We start from the raw sequence: 19,945 nt of genomic DNA, 5'->3' as shown, positions 1-19,945 counted from the left end.
TTATTGTGTAAATGCAAAAGTTAATGCATGAACAGTATTTTGAGCACTCGCCCATAAAAATGTCCGAAAATTAAAAATGAATGTCATATTCTACAAAATTCAAGTCCTCCCACTGAGTGATCAGACAGTGGAGAAAATAGGAAAAACAACTCAAGATGCAAAAAAAAAAAGTGGCCTTAAGAGGAAAAGAAGCAAAATGGCCAAACTTGGAGCAGAGGCTCAAGACATGGTTTATGGAGCCGCACTACCGTGTAATACAGTGGTGCCTCGCTTAATGATTACGTTGTTAAACAACAAAACCGCTATACGATGACTGTTTTGCGGTTGCTTTTGCGATCGCAAAATGTTTTAATAGGCAAAATTTGCTTCCTGATGATCGGTTCCCTGCTTTGGGAACCGATTCTTCGCTAGATGACGTTTTTAAAACAGCTGATCGGCAGCTTCAAAATGGCTGCCTGCTGTGTAAAATGGTTTCCCGCTGTGTTTTTGGACAGATTCCTCGCTTTACAGGCACCGAAAATGGCCACCTCTATGGAGGATCTTCGCTGGATGGTGAGTTATTCAGCCCACTGGAACACATTGAACGGGTTTTCAATGCATTTCAATGGGATTTTTTTATTTCGCTTAACGAGGATTTCATTTCGCTGGAACGGACTATCCTCGTTAAGCGAGGCACCACTGTATATGTGTCAGCCAAGCTTATTCAATATCAGGCAAATCAGTTTGAAAGGGAAATGTACATTGTTGATTTCACAGGAAAGGCAAAATGGAGCTTCAGCTTCATGAGGAGAGAAGGATTGGCCTTAAGAACACAAACCAAGTTAGTCCAGAAAATGCCACCAGTTTATGAGGATAAAATCCAACAGTTTCACTCCTATGTCATAAAACTTCAGAAAACATTATTTTGAACCAAGTCAGATTCCAAGCATAGATGAAGTGCCTCTCAATTTTGATGTGCCTTCCAACAGAACTGTTGATATGGAAGAAATCAAAACACTGGCAGTCAAAACAAGCAGGCATGTAAAGATACACTATACTGCTGTCCTTTCATGTTCTGCAGATGCTACATACCCTGAAGAGACCATACTACCTGGCATTTTTGTGCAAGTTCATGAGAAGGGCTGGATGAATGAAGAGATTATGGCTATTTCGTTTGCAAAGGTTTAGTCCAGAAGACCTGGGGGGCTCTTGAAGAAGCCAGCTCTGCTTGTGTTTGATCAGTTCTGAGCACATTTAACAAAAAGGACAAAAAGGGTTGCATCTAGAGATGGGGGTATTCGTATTCATTCACAGATGGAAATAATGAAGGTCTGGCCCCATGGGGCCAGACTGTCCACTCATCATTTCTCTACACAGCCTTCCTATTGCGCAGTTGTCTGCAATGGATTAGTAACTCTGCGACCTGGCAGAGAGGTTTGTCTTCCCGCCTCCTGCCAGGAGTGGCTAATCTATTGCAGACAATGGCACGACAGGAAGGCTCTGTTGAGCTTGCATCAAAGTAGAAATAACTCTCGTTATTTCCACCTGGGGGGCAATATCCATATACGAATACGAATACCCCCATCTCTAGAAGCATCTCATTTGCAAACACAGCTAGCAGTTATTCTTGGTGGACTTACAGGTCAGCTACATCCACTAGATGTGTCCGTCAACAAGCCCTTTAAAGCCCTGATGAAAGAAGAATGGAATAGATGAGAAATAAAAAGCCCGTAACAGCTTGACACCAACAGGAAGAGTGGGAAAACCCACCATTACTGACGTCTGCAATGGGTCCTAAACTCAAGGAATAGACTCAAACAAGAGGGGATTGTGAAGTTCTTCAAGAAATGTGGAATCAGCGATGCCATGGATGGAACTGAGGATGATCTCATATATAGAGATGGTGACTCAGAAGATAGCAATGAGGCAATAGAGTTTGAAGAAAGTGATATGCCCGGAACTAAGAGTGATACATAATTTCATAGTACAGTATGTATCTTAAAATTAATAGCCTATGCATTTAGTATTTGAATACTTTAAAAAATATCAAATGTGTTCTGACTTATGCTTAAAATATTGTTTTCTTAAAGTTGTGTTGTCTTAAATGTAGGGCTGTCTTATACACGGAAAAATACGGTACCTTCAACAGGTGTTGAGCCTTCCTGCAAAGTCTACCTTTCTTCTTCTGAAAACATCTCCAGCAGAAAGCAAACAAAGATGGAAACACTGTGCATTTGTATAACTAACGTGCAGCTTCTCTTGGTAGGAGAATTACAAGAGGACTCCTATTACTTCACAGTTTATTGGACAAAAAGCAGTCCTTTATAGTGTAAACTGTTATTCTCCCAGGGCTGGTGGGCAGGAAGATGAAAAGCAGAGGAGACAAAGAAAGCCACCTTCACCAGGTCAAACTCTTAAGTCTATCTGGCTCTATATTTCTACTTTGACCAGGAACAACCTTTGCTACCTGTACTGGAGATGAGAGCAAGCAAATTGAGGACCTTCCACCTGAGAAACCAGACTCTTATATTCATCCAGAGACAGTTTGCCTGTTTCTTTCTTTGCCTCAGCATCAACTCATCTTAACCCAGCCCTGCTTCCCTGCCTCTAGACTTAAACATAGCTTCCCAAAAGTATGGGAGGCTAAGTACAGTATATTTAAATCTAGAGGCAGTTAACTCCCGTTGCTTCCTCTTCCTGTCTCATCCTCCCCTTCTTCCTATTTTGTCATCTCCTGCTTCCTCCCAGGCAAAGAAGGGAACCTGTCTGCGTCACCAGTGACATCCAACTGTATGTCTCTAGGGCAGTTCAAGAGTGTTTAAAATGCAGAAGCACACCGTTGATGTGGAAGCTTTACAACAGGCTGTGTTACAGAACTGGGACTAATTATAAGCCGGGTTCCCTGAACTACGACAATTGTGTGCCATAGATAATGCACCCCCTTACCCACTGCAGCCCTTTGTAAGCACAATTATGAACTTTCTAGTGTATTTTAAGCTGCAATTGTGTACACATTTATCTGGCACTAAGCTACAGTCAACTCAAAAGGTCCTGCTTCTGAAGAGAGGACTCCACTTTCATTTATATATTATACAAGGGAAAAAAACAGAATCAAATCAAATTTGGAATAAATGTGTAAGCAATTTGTCAACTTCAGTAACTGACACACTCAGCTGCAAACTCTTAATTTGTTTCAGTAACAATTTAATTTCAAACTTGTGGACATTTGAATCTACAGTATTGTTTTTGGTCCTGGCAGATTTTAGCTGAACAACTTGAATGGATTTTTGTCCATCATGCATTAATAAACTCAGGCAAAATATTTGTTTTTTAGAGTGCACAAGCTAGAAAATGTTGTCAGTTCTTTGACCTTTGCTTTCAAATTCCAGTGTCTTTCTGAAGGGCAGAATGTATGACTAATAACAGGAAAATATGCAAAGGATTTGCCTAAATTCAAAATGAGCAAATGATATTGACCTGGCTGTGAGCCATCTAAAGAACCTTTGTAGGCTCATTATGTGGTGATACTTAACTTTTTTTCCACCATGGCTGAATTCTAACAGGGATTAACTGAACAGGGTGTAGTAACTCTGACACTGTTTCAAATTGCTTACTTTTATATATATTTCATACTGTGCCCGAAGTGCAACCATCTCAATATCCTCCTCAGGAGAGGCTTGATTCGATCTAGCATCCATTTGCTTGTCTTTCTGGAAGTCCACAGTATCCACAACGTTCTCCTCCAGCACCGCCTTTCTTCACTCTCCAACTTCCACATCCATACAAAGAAACTGGAAATACAATTATGCTGATGATCTTGACGCTGGTCTCTAGTGATGCAACTTTGGTGGTTTTCTAGGTCCTCCACAGTTGCCCTCCCAAGTCTCAGTCTTAGGATTTCTTGGCTGCAGCCCTCATTTGGATTTCTTCACTGTCAGCATCAAAGTTGTTATTTGTTTTTGTAGTCACAAGGTTTTGTCTTCTTGGTGTTCAACTGCAGTCCTGCTTTTGCACTTTCTTTCTTTCTTTCTTTTTGCCTTCACCAGGAGGTGTTTCCAGCCGCTGCTGCATTCTGCCAATAATATGGTGTAAGCCGCCCAGAGCAGTGGCCTAGCCACCAGACAGGCAGGATATAATTAATTAATGACCAGTCACGCCTTCTAGAACCAAGATAGCCAGCCTTCTTGCTCTCCAAGCCTGAATTTTAGCTAGCCTGAAGTTTGTGTGTATACTTTTAATTAAGGCAATATTCTGAGAATATTGTAATATCTAATATGTTACCCTTGCTGGTAACACAGCAGTAGCACACACTCAGTTGCACTAATCTCCAATCCAGGAACAGTTTCTTCTTGCGTTTGAGGAATTCTGCTCTTCTTTCTCTGTTCTGATAAACACTCATTTTTTTTCTGCTGGGTTGGGGATTATAGACCGTCATGGATGGAAGTGCATCTCTACAAAGACACACTGTGTCTTTTCATCCCAGAAGATGTGGGTGGTCAGTCTCCCTATCCTGGATGCACAGGACTGAACTGTTAAGAACATGCAACACCCAATTCTTATTAACTAAGATATGAAGCAATCACTGGGTGATTTAATTTAGGAATCTCATAGACTCTCCTACTCTAGGAGAGAAATGAGGCAGGGGAGTACTGTTTTCTATTCACAGTGAAATTTCTTCCTGCAATTTCCCCCCTTCAGAAATCTCGAGGGATTTCTCAGGAGGTCATTCTGTCTGGATGACATGCCAAACTGTGCAGGGCCACCGCAATCTATGTACACAACAACATCTTTCCTTTGCAGGACTCATTTGGGAAGAGCAGAAGAAACACCAAGCTGCAGAACGGGAAAAACAAAATCAATCTATCAGTTAATAAAAGGGAGAATGAGAAAGGGCTCTCCTTTTGGTGGTAAACTAGGAAACCTAGTTGGTGCCAATCAAAGTCTTGATGGGGAGTCTCCGCATGGTGAGACTTGAGACATCACATAGAGCAGCGATTTTGTGAGTACTGGTCACGTTCTTTAAATTCTGGGAAGGAGGGGGAAGAACTGCACAATTCCCTTATGCAACCAAGCCTCCTCTTGTCACACAAGGTCATTCACAGGCTGGAGAGGGGAAGAATGCCTGTCCTTCCAATGGATCTTCTACTTTTCTCACAACATAAAGCAGAAACTATGATGCAGAACTTAAGACAATTTAGTGTTTGCACTACATGCCCCTTAACAGCACATATTACAGTGGTGCCTTGCTGGACGATGATAATCCGTTCCACTGAAATCGCTGTTTAGCGAAATCATCATCTAGCGAAAAGCATTTCCCCATTGGAATGCACTGAAACCTGTTTAATGCGTTCCAATGGGGAAGAATCGTCGTTGTCTAGCGAAGATCGGCCATAGGAAACCCGCTTTGCAAACCACCGATCAGCTGTTTAAATCGCTGTCTTGCGAAGCGTAGGTCCCGAAAACACCCATTTTGCGAGCATGGAGGGAGCTGTCAAAATCGTTGTCTAGCGAAAATTGGTTTGCGAAGCAGGGACCAAACATTGTCCAGCGAAATTCCCCCATAGGAATCACCGTTTTGCAAATCGCTATAGCGATCGCAAAAAGTCAATGTCTAGCGAAAAAAACTGTCATGCGGGGCAACTGTCTAGCAAGGCACCACTGTATTTGTCAGACACCTGAACTCAAGCCTACGAAGCCTGGCCAATTGGGCGAATTTGTTTTAGCCACTTTTCCTCTTGAAGCCCCCAAACGTGAGATCTTTGCACATCCACTTCCCATTACATAGATCAGATGAAGGCATGGAGAAAACTTCTCGTTGGGGTCAGATTTCTCCACCCAATTCAGGAGAAAATGCATTGGTGGCTGAGGATGGGACCCTTCCCCTCACTGTTATTTCAAAAGAGGCCATGACCTAGCTCACAGAACTTGCCTCTCAAAAGACGGACAAGCACCTACAAGGGAAAAATTTAATTAATAACAAAAAAAAAGGAATTAAATGTTTCAACTCCAGCCAGAATAAACCAGTAAATTATGATGCTTTCAGAATACAGTAATGTACTGAGTGGTGTTGGTTTCTTTCCCCACTCCATCTAGGGCTACATAATACAGTAAATACCAAGCTGGGAAATTCCTGAGTTAAGAAGCTATGTTTGTTTCCAATAGCAGTAATATGTAAAGTTTCTAAGTACAGTTCATTGTTCTGCCACACAAAAGCGTATATTAGCAACTAACATAAAACACTCATCTGTCAAAGGGAACCACAGCCCCTATTGTGCCAAGGCAAAATTAATACCAGGCACCAGGCAAGCAAAATGAAATAACAGCTCATATAAGTTAAGCAAACAGAGCACTGATGTTGGCAGATAAATAGATTAGCTTTAGAAACAAAGTGAGTTAAGAGGTAATTAATCATGGTACGCATGATGTATTTGCTTCAGAAGTAGACGGGTCTGGGAACCAGAAATTCATTTCCAACAAGAGAAGTGCTAAGGACTCAGCTTGTAAAGAAGTGCCACCTAATCTAACCTCAGCCCAGAATCTCATTAAATTTATGTGATATGGTTGATGTATTTGCTCCATCTTGTATTATTACTGTAGTACCACTACCACCACTACAGTGGGCTAAGACTTAGTCAATCCTGGTTCAAGTCTCCTCTAAACAAAAAAAAAACTTACTGGTTCTCCTTCAACCAATAGTTCCTTCTCAGCCTGACTTTCAAATGTTGTAAAAGTGTAGAAGAAAGGTATGTATGTCCCCTTTCAACTTAGGATGGGACTACACTTTGATGTGATTTGATTTGCAACCTGTATTACATTTCAAACTGTAATCAGTGCTCACACAGAGGCTGACTGATTTGGGAGTTCATTAGTTCTTTCTTTCCTCTGGTCCCGCCTCTGCTAATCCTTCCTTCGTCTGGTTCTGCCTGCCAATCTTTTTATGATTCACTATGAAGCCACTTTTTCATTCGAAGCTTCAGATTACTACTTTTCTATAGAAAAATAACATGGAAAGGTTCTTAACAGTCTAAGCGTACAGATTATAAAAAGTTTGAACAGTAACTTTTCAAAATACATCATAATTCACATATCAGATTGATTCCATAACAAGGATTGGCCCCTTCCCCTTCCCATCCATTAATCTTTTCTCTTACTTTCATGTAGCGCATGCAGAAATTACCTTATCTCTGTTTACAGTTTATCATGCTAATAATTTAAAATCATATGTGAACAGAAGTGAGGTAATTCCTGTATGTGTTAACTTGTAAGAAAGGGAAAAGAGTAATGAATGGGAAGGAGGAGGTTAATTTAATGACACTTTCAGATCTGCCAATTAAGAAATGAACAGCGCTAAGATTTTGCTCCACAAGAAAGGGGCCTTCACATACAATCTGACAGAATTTAGGACTAGCACCAAATCTAGTGCTAGTCCAAGCTATGAATAACAGCAAGAAATGATGTTAATTAATGTTAGTTAATTTATTCTTATTTTTACATAAAGCAATGGGGAATAAATTTATTTGAAGGACCATCTGACCCCATATGAACCTACCTGGTCCTAAGATGGACCTCAGAGGCTCTGCTTTTAGACCCGCTAAAATGGCTGCAAGGTCTTTGAGGGAAAGACAGGGCCTCCTTAACATTGGCTCCTTTTTGGACCTCTCTTCTTAACAAGTTCTGTGAAACTTGCTTTCTCTGTTTCTACGGTCAGCATTAAAGACCTTCCTCATTTTAAATTGCTCCTAAATTAGCATTTAGAGTGCTCCAAGTTTTTTTTTAATCACTGTATTCTCTAATGCTCTATTGTAAGCTGCTTTTAATTACTGCACACAGTGCTGTGTCCTTGTTTTAATGCACACTTCTCCAAGCCAGCACCTCCCAGATGTCCTCCACTACAGTCCCAGTCAGCACTGTCCATGGTGACTGGGAACAATGGGAGTTGTAGTCCAAAATGCCTGGGGAGTGCCCAGTTTAGGAAGGCTGTTGCAATAAATGTTCTCCCTCACTAGGAAAAAGATGGCCTTGAGATGAAACAAACCATGTTTCAATATAGCCTTTGATTTTATGCACCATTATAATAGGTTTTATTGGATTATTGATGTTTTTATATAAGTGAGCAATGTAGGAAAGATTAGCACTGAGAGAAGTCATGGGACTGTTGAAATAAATGAACAAACTAACCTTTTTGCAGATATTCTGACTGGATGCCCAGCAAAGAGACCCCAGAGCCGAGGCCTGCCCAAATTACAGCCTCTCACAATTTCAAACTCTCTCTTAAACAGACATCTAAGACAGACGACAGTTCATTTCTTCTGTACATCAGAGCTTACACCAATGTAAACTCTCTGATCTTCCAACCACCACGAGAACTTTTATTGACAATTTTACAAGGGACCAACATTGCAGCTTCTCTAGAGACAGGGATCTAGGCACTTTTTCACAGCCGTCTCCAATGCAAAAGTTGCTTTTCCACAGCAGGGTCCAGTGCAAAAGTTACACTGGGACAGTTAAGTAACAGGCTCACTCTGTAAGATGAGCTTGATTACTAAAAATAGCACAAGACTGAAAAATGCTTCTGCTTGGCAAGCCCCCAAAATTAAAGCCGTCAAGTTTCAAACTGCTTGTCACAAGGATGCAAACTCCATGCACCGTGTCTTTCATTAAGTCAATACATTTCATACTGGTCTTCCTTCTTTCCCGCTGTCTTCAGATCTTTCCAACGAGCCTTGTCTTTTCAGACCGTGCCCAAAGTGCAGCCATCTCAATATTCTCCTCAGGAGAGGCTTGATTCGATCTAGCATCCATTTGCTTGTCTTTCTGAACGTCCACGGTATCCACAACGTTCTCCTCCAGCACCACCTTTCTTCACTCTCCAACTTTCACATTCATACAAAGAAACTGGAAATACAATTATGCTGATGATCTCAACAATGGTCTCTAGTGATGCAACTTTGGTGGTTTTCTAGGTCCTCCGCAGTTGCCCTCCCAAGTCTCAGTCTTAGGATTTCTTGGCTGCAGCCCTCATTCGGATTTCTTCACTGTCAGCATCAAAGTAGCAATTTGTTTTTGTAGTCACGAGGTTTTGGCTTCTTGGTGTTCAGCTGCAGACCTGCTTTTGCACTTTCTTTTCTCGCCTTCACCCGGAGGTATTTCAAGCCGCTGCTGGATTCTGCCAATAATATGGCGTAAGCCGCCCAGGGTAGTGGCCTAGCCACCAGATAGGAAGCCGGGATAAAAATAAATAACAAACCTTATAAGGTGATGTGTGAAGACACTGCTAATGTGATTTCCTTGACCAGCATATTATACAGTAGGACCCCCATATCTGTGGGATTGATATGCATGGTTTTAGTTATCCGTGGTTTGCTGCAGCCCTATATACTACATACAGGGGATGGGCTTTGAAAGCCTTATCCTGCCCCCCCTTATGTGTTGTGCATAGGATTTGCTAATATCCACAGTTTCAGGCATCTGCAGCAGATCGTGGACCCAATTCCCTCCAAATACAGAGGCCCTTTTTTACAATCAATCCTCTCTAGAGCAGTGATCCTCACCCTTGCGCCCCCAGATATTCTTGAAGTATAACTCCCAGAAGCCTTCACCACCACCTTTGCTGGCCAAGATTTCTAGGAGTTGATGTCCAAGAACATCTGGAGGCCCAAGGTTGAGCACCACTGCTCTAGAACATCATCAGATGCGTAAATGTGCTTCAACATGCACTATATCAACATTAAGCAGTTTTCCTTTCCTTGCTCCTCAAAATCAGCTTTTCACTCTTCAACACAAGAGATAAGAATCATATAGCCCACGGGTTCCCAACCTTGGGCCTCCAGATGTTCTTAGACTACAGCCCCCAGAAACCTTCACCACCATCTCTGCTGGCCAGGATTTCTGGGAGTTTAAGTCCAAGAACATCTGGAGGCCCAAGGTTGGGGACCGCTGATATAGCCCATGGCTGTTTTTGTTGCAGAGTTTTGAATTTTTGGTTAGTATTCTCCTTTCGATACACAGCAGAAGTACAGAGATTCACAGAGTCAAATACTTTCAAGTTCCCAGACCACCCCTTTTCTCATTAACTGGCATGTAGAGACTCTATAACTCACACCGAGACAATAGTAGCAGAAATAATAAAAAAAGTTTCATTACTAACAATTGGGAACAGATACCAAACAACTGACAAGAGATTTCAACAGACGAGAGGGAAAGAAAAATAACTCTTAGCAAAGATTTGAATTCTGAAGTAGGAAGGAATGATTGCTTAGTGCTGGATAGCTTGATAGCCACCCTAGCCCAGGAAACTCCCACATGACTACACAAATTACAGGCAGCATGAGATGTTGTAAAAACTCAGTTTTAGCAGCTTTTGGAGCTCTCCCTTCAAAGAAAAACTATAGCTTTGCACTCAAAATGTTTGTTGATTTCCCCCCTAGAACAAAAACTGGGAAATGTTTGCCTTGGGGGAGGAGTGGGATGATTCTCTTACAGGACAAAGTGTACCCCATACCTTATTCTGGCAAAAAAAAAAAAGAGTCAGGGTTTCTGATCTGCTGTTGTTATGCTCTGAACTTTGAGTAACCTTCTACAGTACTAATTTTGAATTTCCTTTACAGGGTACCAAAAAGGCAAGGCCTGGCTCCCCACAGCTTGCCCACACCTATTCTAGACTTATTATTACCCTCACCTTTCTCTTCTGAAATGCATTAATTATGTCTTAAATGGGGAGAAACTGTAACACTACATTTTAGACCCTTCCCGCAAGAGAGTTATCCTCCAAACCTAGAATCAATATTTTTTAAAAAAGTTTAGATCCCTTAATGAAGTACATCTTCAAGATCAGAACCAGGGGGCAGGTGCCAAAATTGGTCATCTGCTCGTGGAACAGTAGAATACAGTATCTTCTTCCCCCTGAAACACTCTGCACATCCCTGAAATCCACCTTGGAGGTCCCTTAGCCCTCTGCAGCTACTTTGTGGACAGCTTTGGGGGTCTGGCTGACATTCTGCTGCACTTGATTCTGCAGCACCAGCACCATACTGGATTGAGGCCACAGAGCAGAATAACTAGAAAGTGCATGAATCAAAATCCTCCTGATTTCAGTGGCTTCACAGTACCTCGTGCCTAACGTAAGCATGATAGAAGGGAATGCTACCCCAAATGTTTGTAGGTCGCCCTCCTGTGCCCATCACAAGCTGCCTATGGTCTGCCAACTGTAAACATATCAGGAATCCATTGCCTCCTAAACGCTGAAGTCTTTACTACAAACTAAAAGTAAATGTAACTTGCAAGCTCCCACAAGTTTATGTTATAATATGTTGCCCTTTACGCAATTCTTTTCTTCCTAGATACAGTATCCTGATGCTAGCCTTCATATACTTCCCTTGCCTCCTCATCCTCTCAACTCATAGTACATAAAATAATTTCTATTACAAATAAACCTTCTATAACTCCGGAGACCAAGACCTTTCTCTTCAGGCCAGCTTTCCCTGAGTGAACGGGTGCCTGCTGTTGCTTATGTTTTTTAGTATGGCATCAGTTTGATCCTTTTGTATTTGTCTAATCCCTGTGGTTAGCTTTAAATACAGTGGTGCCTCGCTTAACGAGCTTACCGTACAACGACGAAATCGCATAGCGATCCCTTTTTTGGGATCGCTAATGCGATCGCTCAACGTTTTTTTGATAGGGCAAAATTCGCTTTGCGGAGATTGGTAAGCGTTTCGCTTACCGATCTTCGCAAAACGAAGCCCGACGATCAGCTGTTCAGCGGCCAAAATGGCCACCGGAAGCCCGGAAATGGCCCAAAATGGCCGCGCGCAGCGTTTTCGCGCCCTCGTTAAGCGAGAGGAGGGCGTGAAAATGGCTGCTGGCCATTAAGAAGCATCGCTGAACGGTGAGTATTCGGCCCATTTGGAACTAATTAAACCATGTTTAATGCGTTCCAATGGAATTCCCTGCCCCGTTCAACGATGCTTCAGCATAGCGAAGGTTAATCCGGAACGGATTAACCTCGCTATGCGAGGCACCACTGTACTGTCTTTTAATGATGTAAGCTGCCAGGTGGTTGTCTAAATTTCTCCAGCGTTGGAGCACTCACCACCTCCTGAGGTAATTGGTTCCATTGCCGTACTTCTCTAACAGTTAGGATGTTTTTCCTGATATTCAACCTTCCTGTAACTTGAGTCCATTAGTACACGTCCCGCACTCTGGAATGATCGAGAACTGATCCTGCCCTTCCTCTGTGTGACAGCCTTTCAGTCATGTGAAAAATGTTATCATAGCTCCCTTCATAAATAAATAAATAAATAAATAAATAAATAAATAAATAAATAAATAAATAAATAAATAAATAAATAAATATGCTTGACTTTGCTTTAGCTTTTCCTTCTCCCTGTCTAGTATTATGAATCACATTCCTCAGCTTTCAGCTTTCTCATCCCAGAAGAAACCACTCCCCTCTTCCCCCCCGGATACAATGAAATACATAATTTGGCAATGAGCTCTTTACCACTCAGAACAATGTTGCCAGCTCGGTCTTGATGTTTGTAGAACATGAAACATTTATTACATGAAGGAGGGCAGGAGAGGAGGTTCCTGAGGAGACCACTAGCAGCCTAAGACAACCCCCATTATTTGTCTTTCATTTGTAATTTATTATTGAAGCAAACTGAATGCTTTAACCAAAAAAGAGTGACACACAAATCTAGTAAATAAACCAATATATGCTAAAGGTACTTTTTCTCCCCATTTTATTTGCATACGCCCCACACATTTTGAATTACCTCTCCAGCTAGAACCAGTGCAAATGAAAACAACTTTCATTTTAAACTGAAGCTATTGTAAGCCCCAAGTCATCCAAAATATGTTTCAGGGACTCCTCACATGGGTGACTCATTCGCTATTTGGAAGCTAGCAACTTAGACCACATTTTTCAGGTTTAGATCTGCATCAGTGGTTGTGAGGAGGAAGAAAAGCAGGAGGACACCGGCACCTTGGTGGACAGAATACTGTATCTCCCTTTCCAACAGAGGCAGGAGAATGTGTGACTAGCAGTTCCATAGTAAATCTGGGCAATGCGCTCTGGAATGAATGGGTGCCAGAGGACTCAAGGCCCAGGAGTCTGTGACTTGGGACCCAGGAGAGGAGGTCCCAGAAGAGGAGGCGCCACCGGAGAACCCAGCAAAGAAGAAGGCCTCTTACAGGAACAAAGGGTAGAGGGGCTCCTGTGAACTGGAGAGAGGCTTTGGAGGCAGGAAAGAGAAATCCCTAGAGGAGGAGAAGAGAAAGGTGGAACTAGGCATGCAGAAGAGTGATCTCTTACCCAACATGATAGCGGATGATGTGGAACCCCTCAATGGGGGTCCCCTGGAACATTTGAAGGGGCCACAGACTGGAAACATGTCTTCACACATCACCTTGTAAGGTTTGTTATGCGATTTATAGGATCCTGATTCAGCCTATATTCATTTCATATTGTCTTCATGACCAAGAAAAGGTTGAGAATGCCTGCTTTAGAGGATCCCTCCCAAAAGGCCACCACATGGAAGTGGATCCCCCAGAAGAACCTCAGCCCCTGGTGACTTGGGGAGGGTCTTAGTACAGTTAAGTCGTGTCTGACTCTTCATGACCCCATGGACCAGAGCACACCAGGCCCTCCTGTCTTCCACTGCCTCCCGGAGTTGTGTCAAATTCGTATTGGTTGCTTATAAGGAGGAAGACAGAAGGTATCAAAATCCCAAACCCCTCTTTGATCTAGCTGCTGGAGGAGCAGGATTGTTGGGAGGGGACATAGCAGCAACAGAAGGCTCAGTCTCATCACTAGCCAGTTGTGGCAGTGGAGGAGAAAAAAGCAGCAGGCATGCCAATGCCCGACTAAGGGAGAACAGAAAACTTGCCAGACTGGGTACTGTCACAGCTGCCCTCGGTGTGGGCATATAAACCCTCCTCAATGGGGATTTGGTGAGTCAAGTCCTCCATAAGTTCCAACGATTCAAATAGACATATCGCAACAACGGCTTTAGCATAATAAATAGACTTCATTTCACTTTCTGCTGAGTGAGGAGGAGCAATTCCAAAATGCAAAACCACCCTATTGCTAGAAGCGCCACCACAAGGAATAAAACACCATTCAGAGGACAGAAATTCTAGTAAACAACCAGAGCGGACGCCAAAGAGGAGAAATGGAAGAAAAGAAAGAAAACAAAAAATGGGCTTTCGTTTTGCAAAACAGCAGCCTAAGGATATAATAACCAGGCCTCCCTCAGCTTGTAATTCCTTACACACCTATAAATGTTTTTTTCTAATCAACTGTAATTCAGAGGCATGAATCCAGGCTGCCAAATGACCTTATAGGACAAATAAATGGCCAAGGTCCAGAAAGAAAAGATACTTGAACTTTCAAGTCCTCGTCCTATCACGTAGCTAAGAGAAATCAGCTCATTCTATCTTTCATGTCCCTTTGTCACAGATTCTTAAGCAGATCAGAGATATTAGCAGATCTTGGGAAAGTTACTTCTCTGGACTACACATCCCAGAATCCCCTAGCCATTCCATTGCAAACTAAAATCAGAGTGGATTTTGGATTGCAGAATCAAAGTAGATCAGCAAATAGTAACCTGAACTAGAGCAGTGGTTCCCAACCTTGGGTAACCCAGGTGTCCTTGGACTTCAACTCCCAGAAACCCCAGCCAGCAAGCTAGTGGTGAAGGCTTCTGGGAATTTCAGTCCAATAACACCTTACCCACATTTGGGAACCACTGAACTAGAGGAATAAGGGAGGAAACCCCTCTGTGAGCCAATGAATGCCAGAAATTCCTAGTAGAAGTTTCTTCTCGATGGGTAAATCTGTGACTAAACAGTCACAGCAGATAGTTGTCCAACACTTCCCTGCTGGAGAAACCTAGCATTCTAGTTGCATTAGCACTCTCTAGCCAAAAATTCCAAGTAACTCCCAGGATGCCTTCAGACGGTGTCATAACATTTAAAGCAGAGTCACACTGCTGCAACTGTACAGTGTAAATATACTCCACGAAGATCACGACAACATTTCCAGCATCCCCAAACCTGGTACCTTCCAAATGAATTGGGCCAAAGCTCCCGCCATCCACAGCCAGCTGCATTTCTATTGGTTGTGGACTTGGAGAATTACAGATCAATACAAGGGGAGGAAAATAGATTGGAAAAGGTTACCTTGGTGCCAAACAGTACAGCTTAAGATTTCCTAGGACAAAGTAGGGAGCTGGAGAAATGGGAAGCAACACCATAACGGAAAGAGCAGATTCACTGGAAATCCATGTTTATGGTTTAATTTTTACTCTTGGCTACTGATAAATGGCTGGCTGGATAGCTCACTGAGTTAGGTGTCTGGTTGGAACACTGGGCCTCCTGGGAAAAGAGCCACCCTGTGTAGCCTTGGGCAAGCTGCACAGTCCCAGGGCACTCAAGGAGAAGGGAATACAGTAGTAAACCACTTCTGAGCAATCTCTACCTGGAAAACCCTGAAAAGGTTTTTCGGAATTTACTTGATGGCATATTATTATTATTATTATTATTATTATTATTATTATTATTATTATTATTATTATTATTATTATTATTATTATTATTATTATTACTACTACTACTACTACTACTACTACTACTACTACTACTACTACTACTACTACTAATGACAAATAAAAATGAATCGGGGCTCTGGTGTAGCCGGTTTAAGGAAATATGAATTGTTTGTGTAAGAATATTGATATTAAATTGCTATAATAAATACATGGGAGAAACCCTATTAAAACTTATCACTATATATATATATTTTAAAAGTCAGCCACACATTTAAAAACAGTACAGGTAATACAAAGGTTATCAAGACATAAAGCTGCTGGTAAATGGCTTTCTACTGCCTTTATTGTTTTTCGGCTGCCAACTACTGACATGGAAAAACAATAACATTCAACAACCCTATAGCAGCCAGACTGAATTAATAAAGTCAAGAAGTAGTAACAACTGTCATTTCCTAGTACAGTAGTTATGTCTCTATTCTTCACAGCAATAAAATCCACGGCTCTCTGCATGCTGAAATGTTGATCCCAAAGGCTGATGGCAACTGGGAATCCCACACCATCTGGATTAGCACAGTTTCCTCATCCTTTCTGTATAGATATATAACTATATTCACACAGAACAGAAGCTACTTGCCACACAAATGTTAGTAAAATTATGTTTAGGGAGGGCAGAAATAAACAGGGGGGAAACTGGGTGGGCAGCATTACTGTCTGTGAAACCCCCCACCTCTTACATTACAAGCAGACTAATTTATGCTGCAGTTCTAGAGCCACTATATTCTGGCTAGATTTTTCGATGCCAACTCTTAATCAGAACCATTAGAATACAGTCCCATTCCATGAATGCAACTGGGTGAGCAAATGGCCTCTGAACACTAGAGGAAAGCTTATTTTCTCTATAATAGGAATTCTTCTGGGTTTAATGACAGGTCTAATGAATTTTTATGGATCTAGCATAACACCCACTGTGGTCTGGTGGACAGTCACAGACTCACATGACCTGGGTTAAAAATCTCTGCTCAGCCATGGAAATTCCCTGCGGGCTGTGGGACTGGCAAAACTACTCCTTAAATATCTCACTTACCTTGAAAGCCCTATTAAGGTTGCTGTAACTCAGTTTCTACATGACAGTACATAACAGTAACAATGAAAACCTTCTAAATAGCTACCTTACTTTTTAGTTTCTTGAGACATGCTATAAACACGCAACCAGTAATTTCCCACTTTAAAAAAAAAATTATTATGGTCCCTCCCCCGACACCTGTGCTTTTGATTGTTATTTGGATAAACACTGGGGAAAAATATGGTCTGGATACATCAAGTGCTTGAAGAGAGTCAAGGTAAAAGTTTTGTGTTTTCTTCGTAAATCTGCTGAAGAAAGTCACAGCATGCAATGCACATTGTGAGGGTACAAAACAAAACAAGGTATTGTAATAAAGGGGGCAACTCTGTGTAGTGCTACTTGGGGAAAGGTGTACATAATGGAACTTCCTTGTCAGTAGAAATGCAACTAGCAAGCTGCATCTCAGGGAAGGAGGCAGCAGGTAATCCCCATGGCACAGTGGTTAAACTGCAGTACTGCAGTCAAGCTTCTGCTCACAAGCTGAGTTCGATCCTGATAGATCGACTTAGTCTTCCATGGACAATAAAACGATTATCCAGGGGAGAAGGGAGACAAAATGTTGTAAATCGCCCAGAGAGTGCTTTAGCACTATGGGGCAGTATATAAATCAAAACAACAACAAATGGGGGGAAATTACTTGTAACCAGAGATAGGAGAAGTTACTTTCTTGGTCTACAGCTCCCAGGCTGCATAGCGACTTGGCAGGCTGGTTAGGAGATTCTCTGAATTGTAGCTCAAGATGTAACTATTTCCCTATTTGCAAGTTACAAGGTGCAAGCCAGCGAATGGAGCACCCGAGACTGAAATATATTTTTGCAAGTCTCACTTATTTCTTTTCCTAATAATGGTGACAATGATGACAAGGATCGTTTTCTCATGGGTGGATTTGAAGCTGATTTACAGATGAATAGGATTTAAACAGTCAATCTTTGGCCACTGCAAACATAAGGTCCTGAACACTGTTTGAGAGCAAGGAGGGCATTTATCAAAATAATTTCAAGAATAAATCCTTAAAATTCTAAAATTTAATTTTTGATTATTCGTTGTTTGCATGAATTACAACACGACTCTGTATCTGCAGGGGATTGATCCCAAGTCCCCCTGTGGATACTGAAAATGTGGATAATGGTGAATGCTATACAGAGCATGATCTCTGGCTCTCTCTAGTGGCCACTTTTAGTAATGACACTGTAGAAATGTGAATGCTATCCACAGAATGCTTTCTTCCTCCCTCTAGTGGCCAGTTCTAGCAATTTCACCTTTAGAAACAATATATTTCTAGAATTTTTCTTTTAATATTTTGAATATTTTCAGACCATGGATAAGTGATTCAGCAGATACTGATCCCATGGATCAAGAGGTCCTACTGTAGCTTCATTTTCATATTAATTCAAATGATGAAGGAACATTCAATTAATCTAGCTAAGTGGTTTAGTTCATAGAGTTTTAACCTGAAAGCCTGCCATAGCTATTTTCTAACAATTTAACTGGCAAAGCAACCTTTGGCCAAGTAGCTGATTGTGTTAGATCACCTTGGTGGGTTGTTTTTCAAAAAATAACTACTACTTTAGAGGTCTCTAAAAAAATCACAATCATGTAAAGTGTATTACACAGCCCTTTGTTTGCACAACACTGGTCACTTAGCTTATTCAGTCTTTCAGTTCATTCTCCTGAAGCCAGAATTGCTCCTGCTTTGTATGCTCTGCATATTTGCCAGGGTGGATCACCCAAGTACCATGCAATTGTTTAAATCCTGTTCATTTCAATGGGATTTGCACAGACTCCTTATGTGCCTCTATAGGATAAAGAACCTACATCCAGCTGCTTCCAGCTGTAAGTTATGAGTACAATCTTGTCAAAATACAGAGCACCCTTTATGTCTCCAATCAACAGGAGTTAATCAAGGTCTCCTCTAATCAGATCACAGCTTGTTATCAAAGGAAGTTTTCAGTGACACGATGGGTTCAGCCATACAGTGGTGTTGTCCGGTTGTTGTGCTGCATTGTTTTGTTGCTTTTTTGTCGTTCCAGATCTGAATGCATCATCCCAGTATTTGTATCCACCCAATGAGGAGGGCATCTCTTCCTGGCGAAGGGGAGCGAACTGGTACAAAGGGCATAACCAGTTGCATTAAAAAAACAAAAACTCACAAGTAAGAGTTAAAGTTTCCAGTCCCAGTTAAGAATAAACCACAGTTTGTTCTTGCATCAAAAGTCAGCCATGTTTGTTCAAACCACAGTTTATCAGTAAGGCAGAATATCCAGCTAGGATTAGATCCTGGCTTAATATCTTGCTTTGCTAAAAAAAAACCTGTAGTTTAAACACATCACTATCTGTTTGTTCTGAAGCAATAGAAAAACTAGATATTGAGTTTGTTACTAAGCACATATGGAAGCATTAAAGTTCTTCCCCTGCAAAACTTAAAAGTAATTAGTTATAAGTAACTGTCGCTTCTAATTAGTAAGTTATTTGAATGAGAAAAGTAGAAAAATTACACTACAATTGTAACTTATTGGCTGAAATCCCATTGCAGTTACAAAAAAGGGGCAAGTTGGTAAAATGAGTACCCAGTTTACTGGGGGGCAAAATATTCCTTGAATAATTATGTTGTATACTACCCAGCAAGTGCTCTAGCACTATAGGGCAGTATATAAGTCAAAACAACAACAACAGAATTTTGAATTTGTTGTTAAACTCCTCTCCTCTAGCTATGCAGCAGAAGTACAGTACAGGGATTCACAGAGCAAAATAGCTTAAAGTTCTCCATCCCTTTTCTCATTAATAAATAAAATAATAAAAACCATTTTCTTTACTTACAGTTGAACAAAATGAGCAGCAAACTGACAAACATGAATACTTTCAACAACAAATCTGAACAGACTTAACACAAAACAGAGTGGGGGAAACACTGATTAGAGAGGTGGGGCTCTCTTTAAATTCAGAGACAGGAGAGATAATTGGTTAGCGCTGAAGAGACTGACAGTCATTAGGTGGGAATCCAAGGTTGAGAACATTTGCTCTAGCAGATCCTTATAAAGAAAGCAATTGTATTCTGCAAATATTAGCATAAAGCCGCTCATATCCCCACACTTCTATCCAGGCACAGTGTTAACTCTCACCGACTTGCCTACGGAGAAGCCTCTTACAAGAAGTCTACACAAAAATTATTTCTTGAAATTTTAGAACAATGGTGGGCAAAGTCCGGAAGGAATTCTCCCCTTTTCTGGAAACTACTACAAGTTGCCTTATCACCCCAAAACCAAACGTGGTTGGACTTGTGCTTCACATTTTGCAC

General features: G+C 41.5%; 1 protein-coding gene across 1 annotated transcript in view; it reads right to left on the bottom strand.

Annotated features, from left to right (window-relative positions):
- Nucleotides 1-19,543, bottom strand: part of PGR (progesterone receptor) — a 67,186-nt gene extending 47,643 nt beyond the window's left edge. The window contains exon 1 of the mRNA XM_072993621.2: nucleotides 19,468-19,543. Within this exon, the coding sequence (XP_072849722.1) occupies nucleotides 19,468-19,501 (34 nt within the window). The 5' untranslated portion in view covers nucleotides 19,502-19,543. The remainder of the gene's footprint in view (nucleotides 1-19,467) is intronic.
- Between the last annotated feature and the right edge of the window lie 402 nt (nucleotides 19,544-19,945).

This window comes from Pogona vitticeps, chromosome 3, assembly GCF_051106095.1.
Source record: "Pogona vitticeps strain Pit_001003342236 chromosome 3, PviZW2.1, whole genome shotgun sequence".
Taxonomy (NCBI): domain Eukaryota; kingdom Metazoa; phylum Chordata; class Lepidosauria; order Squamata; family Agamidae; genus Pogona; species Pogona vitticeps.
This window is presented reverse-complemented; position numbering and strand designations above follow the sequence as displayed.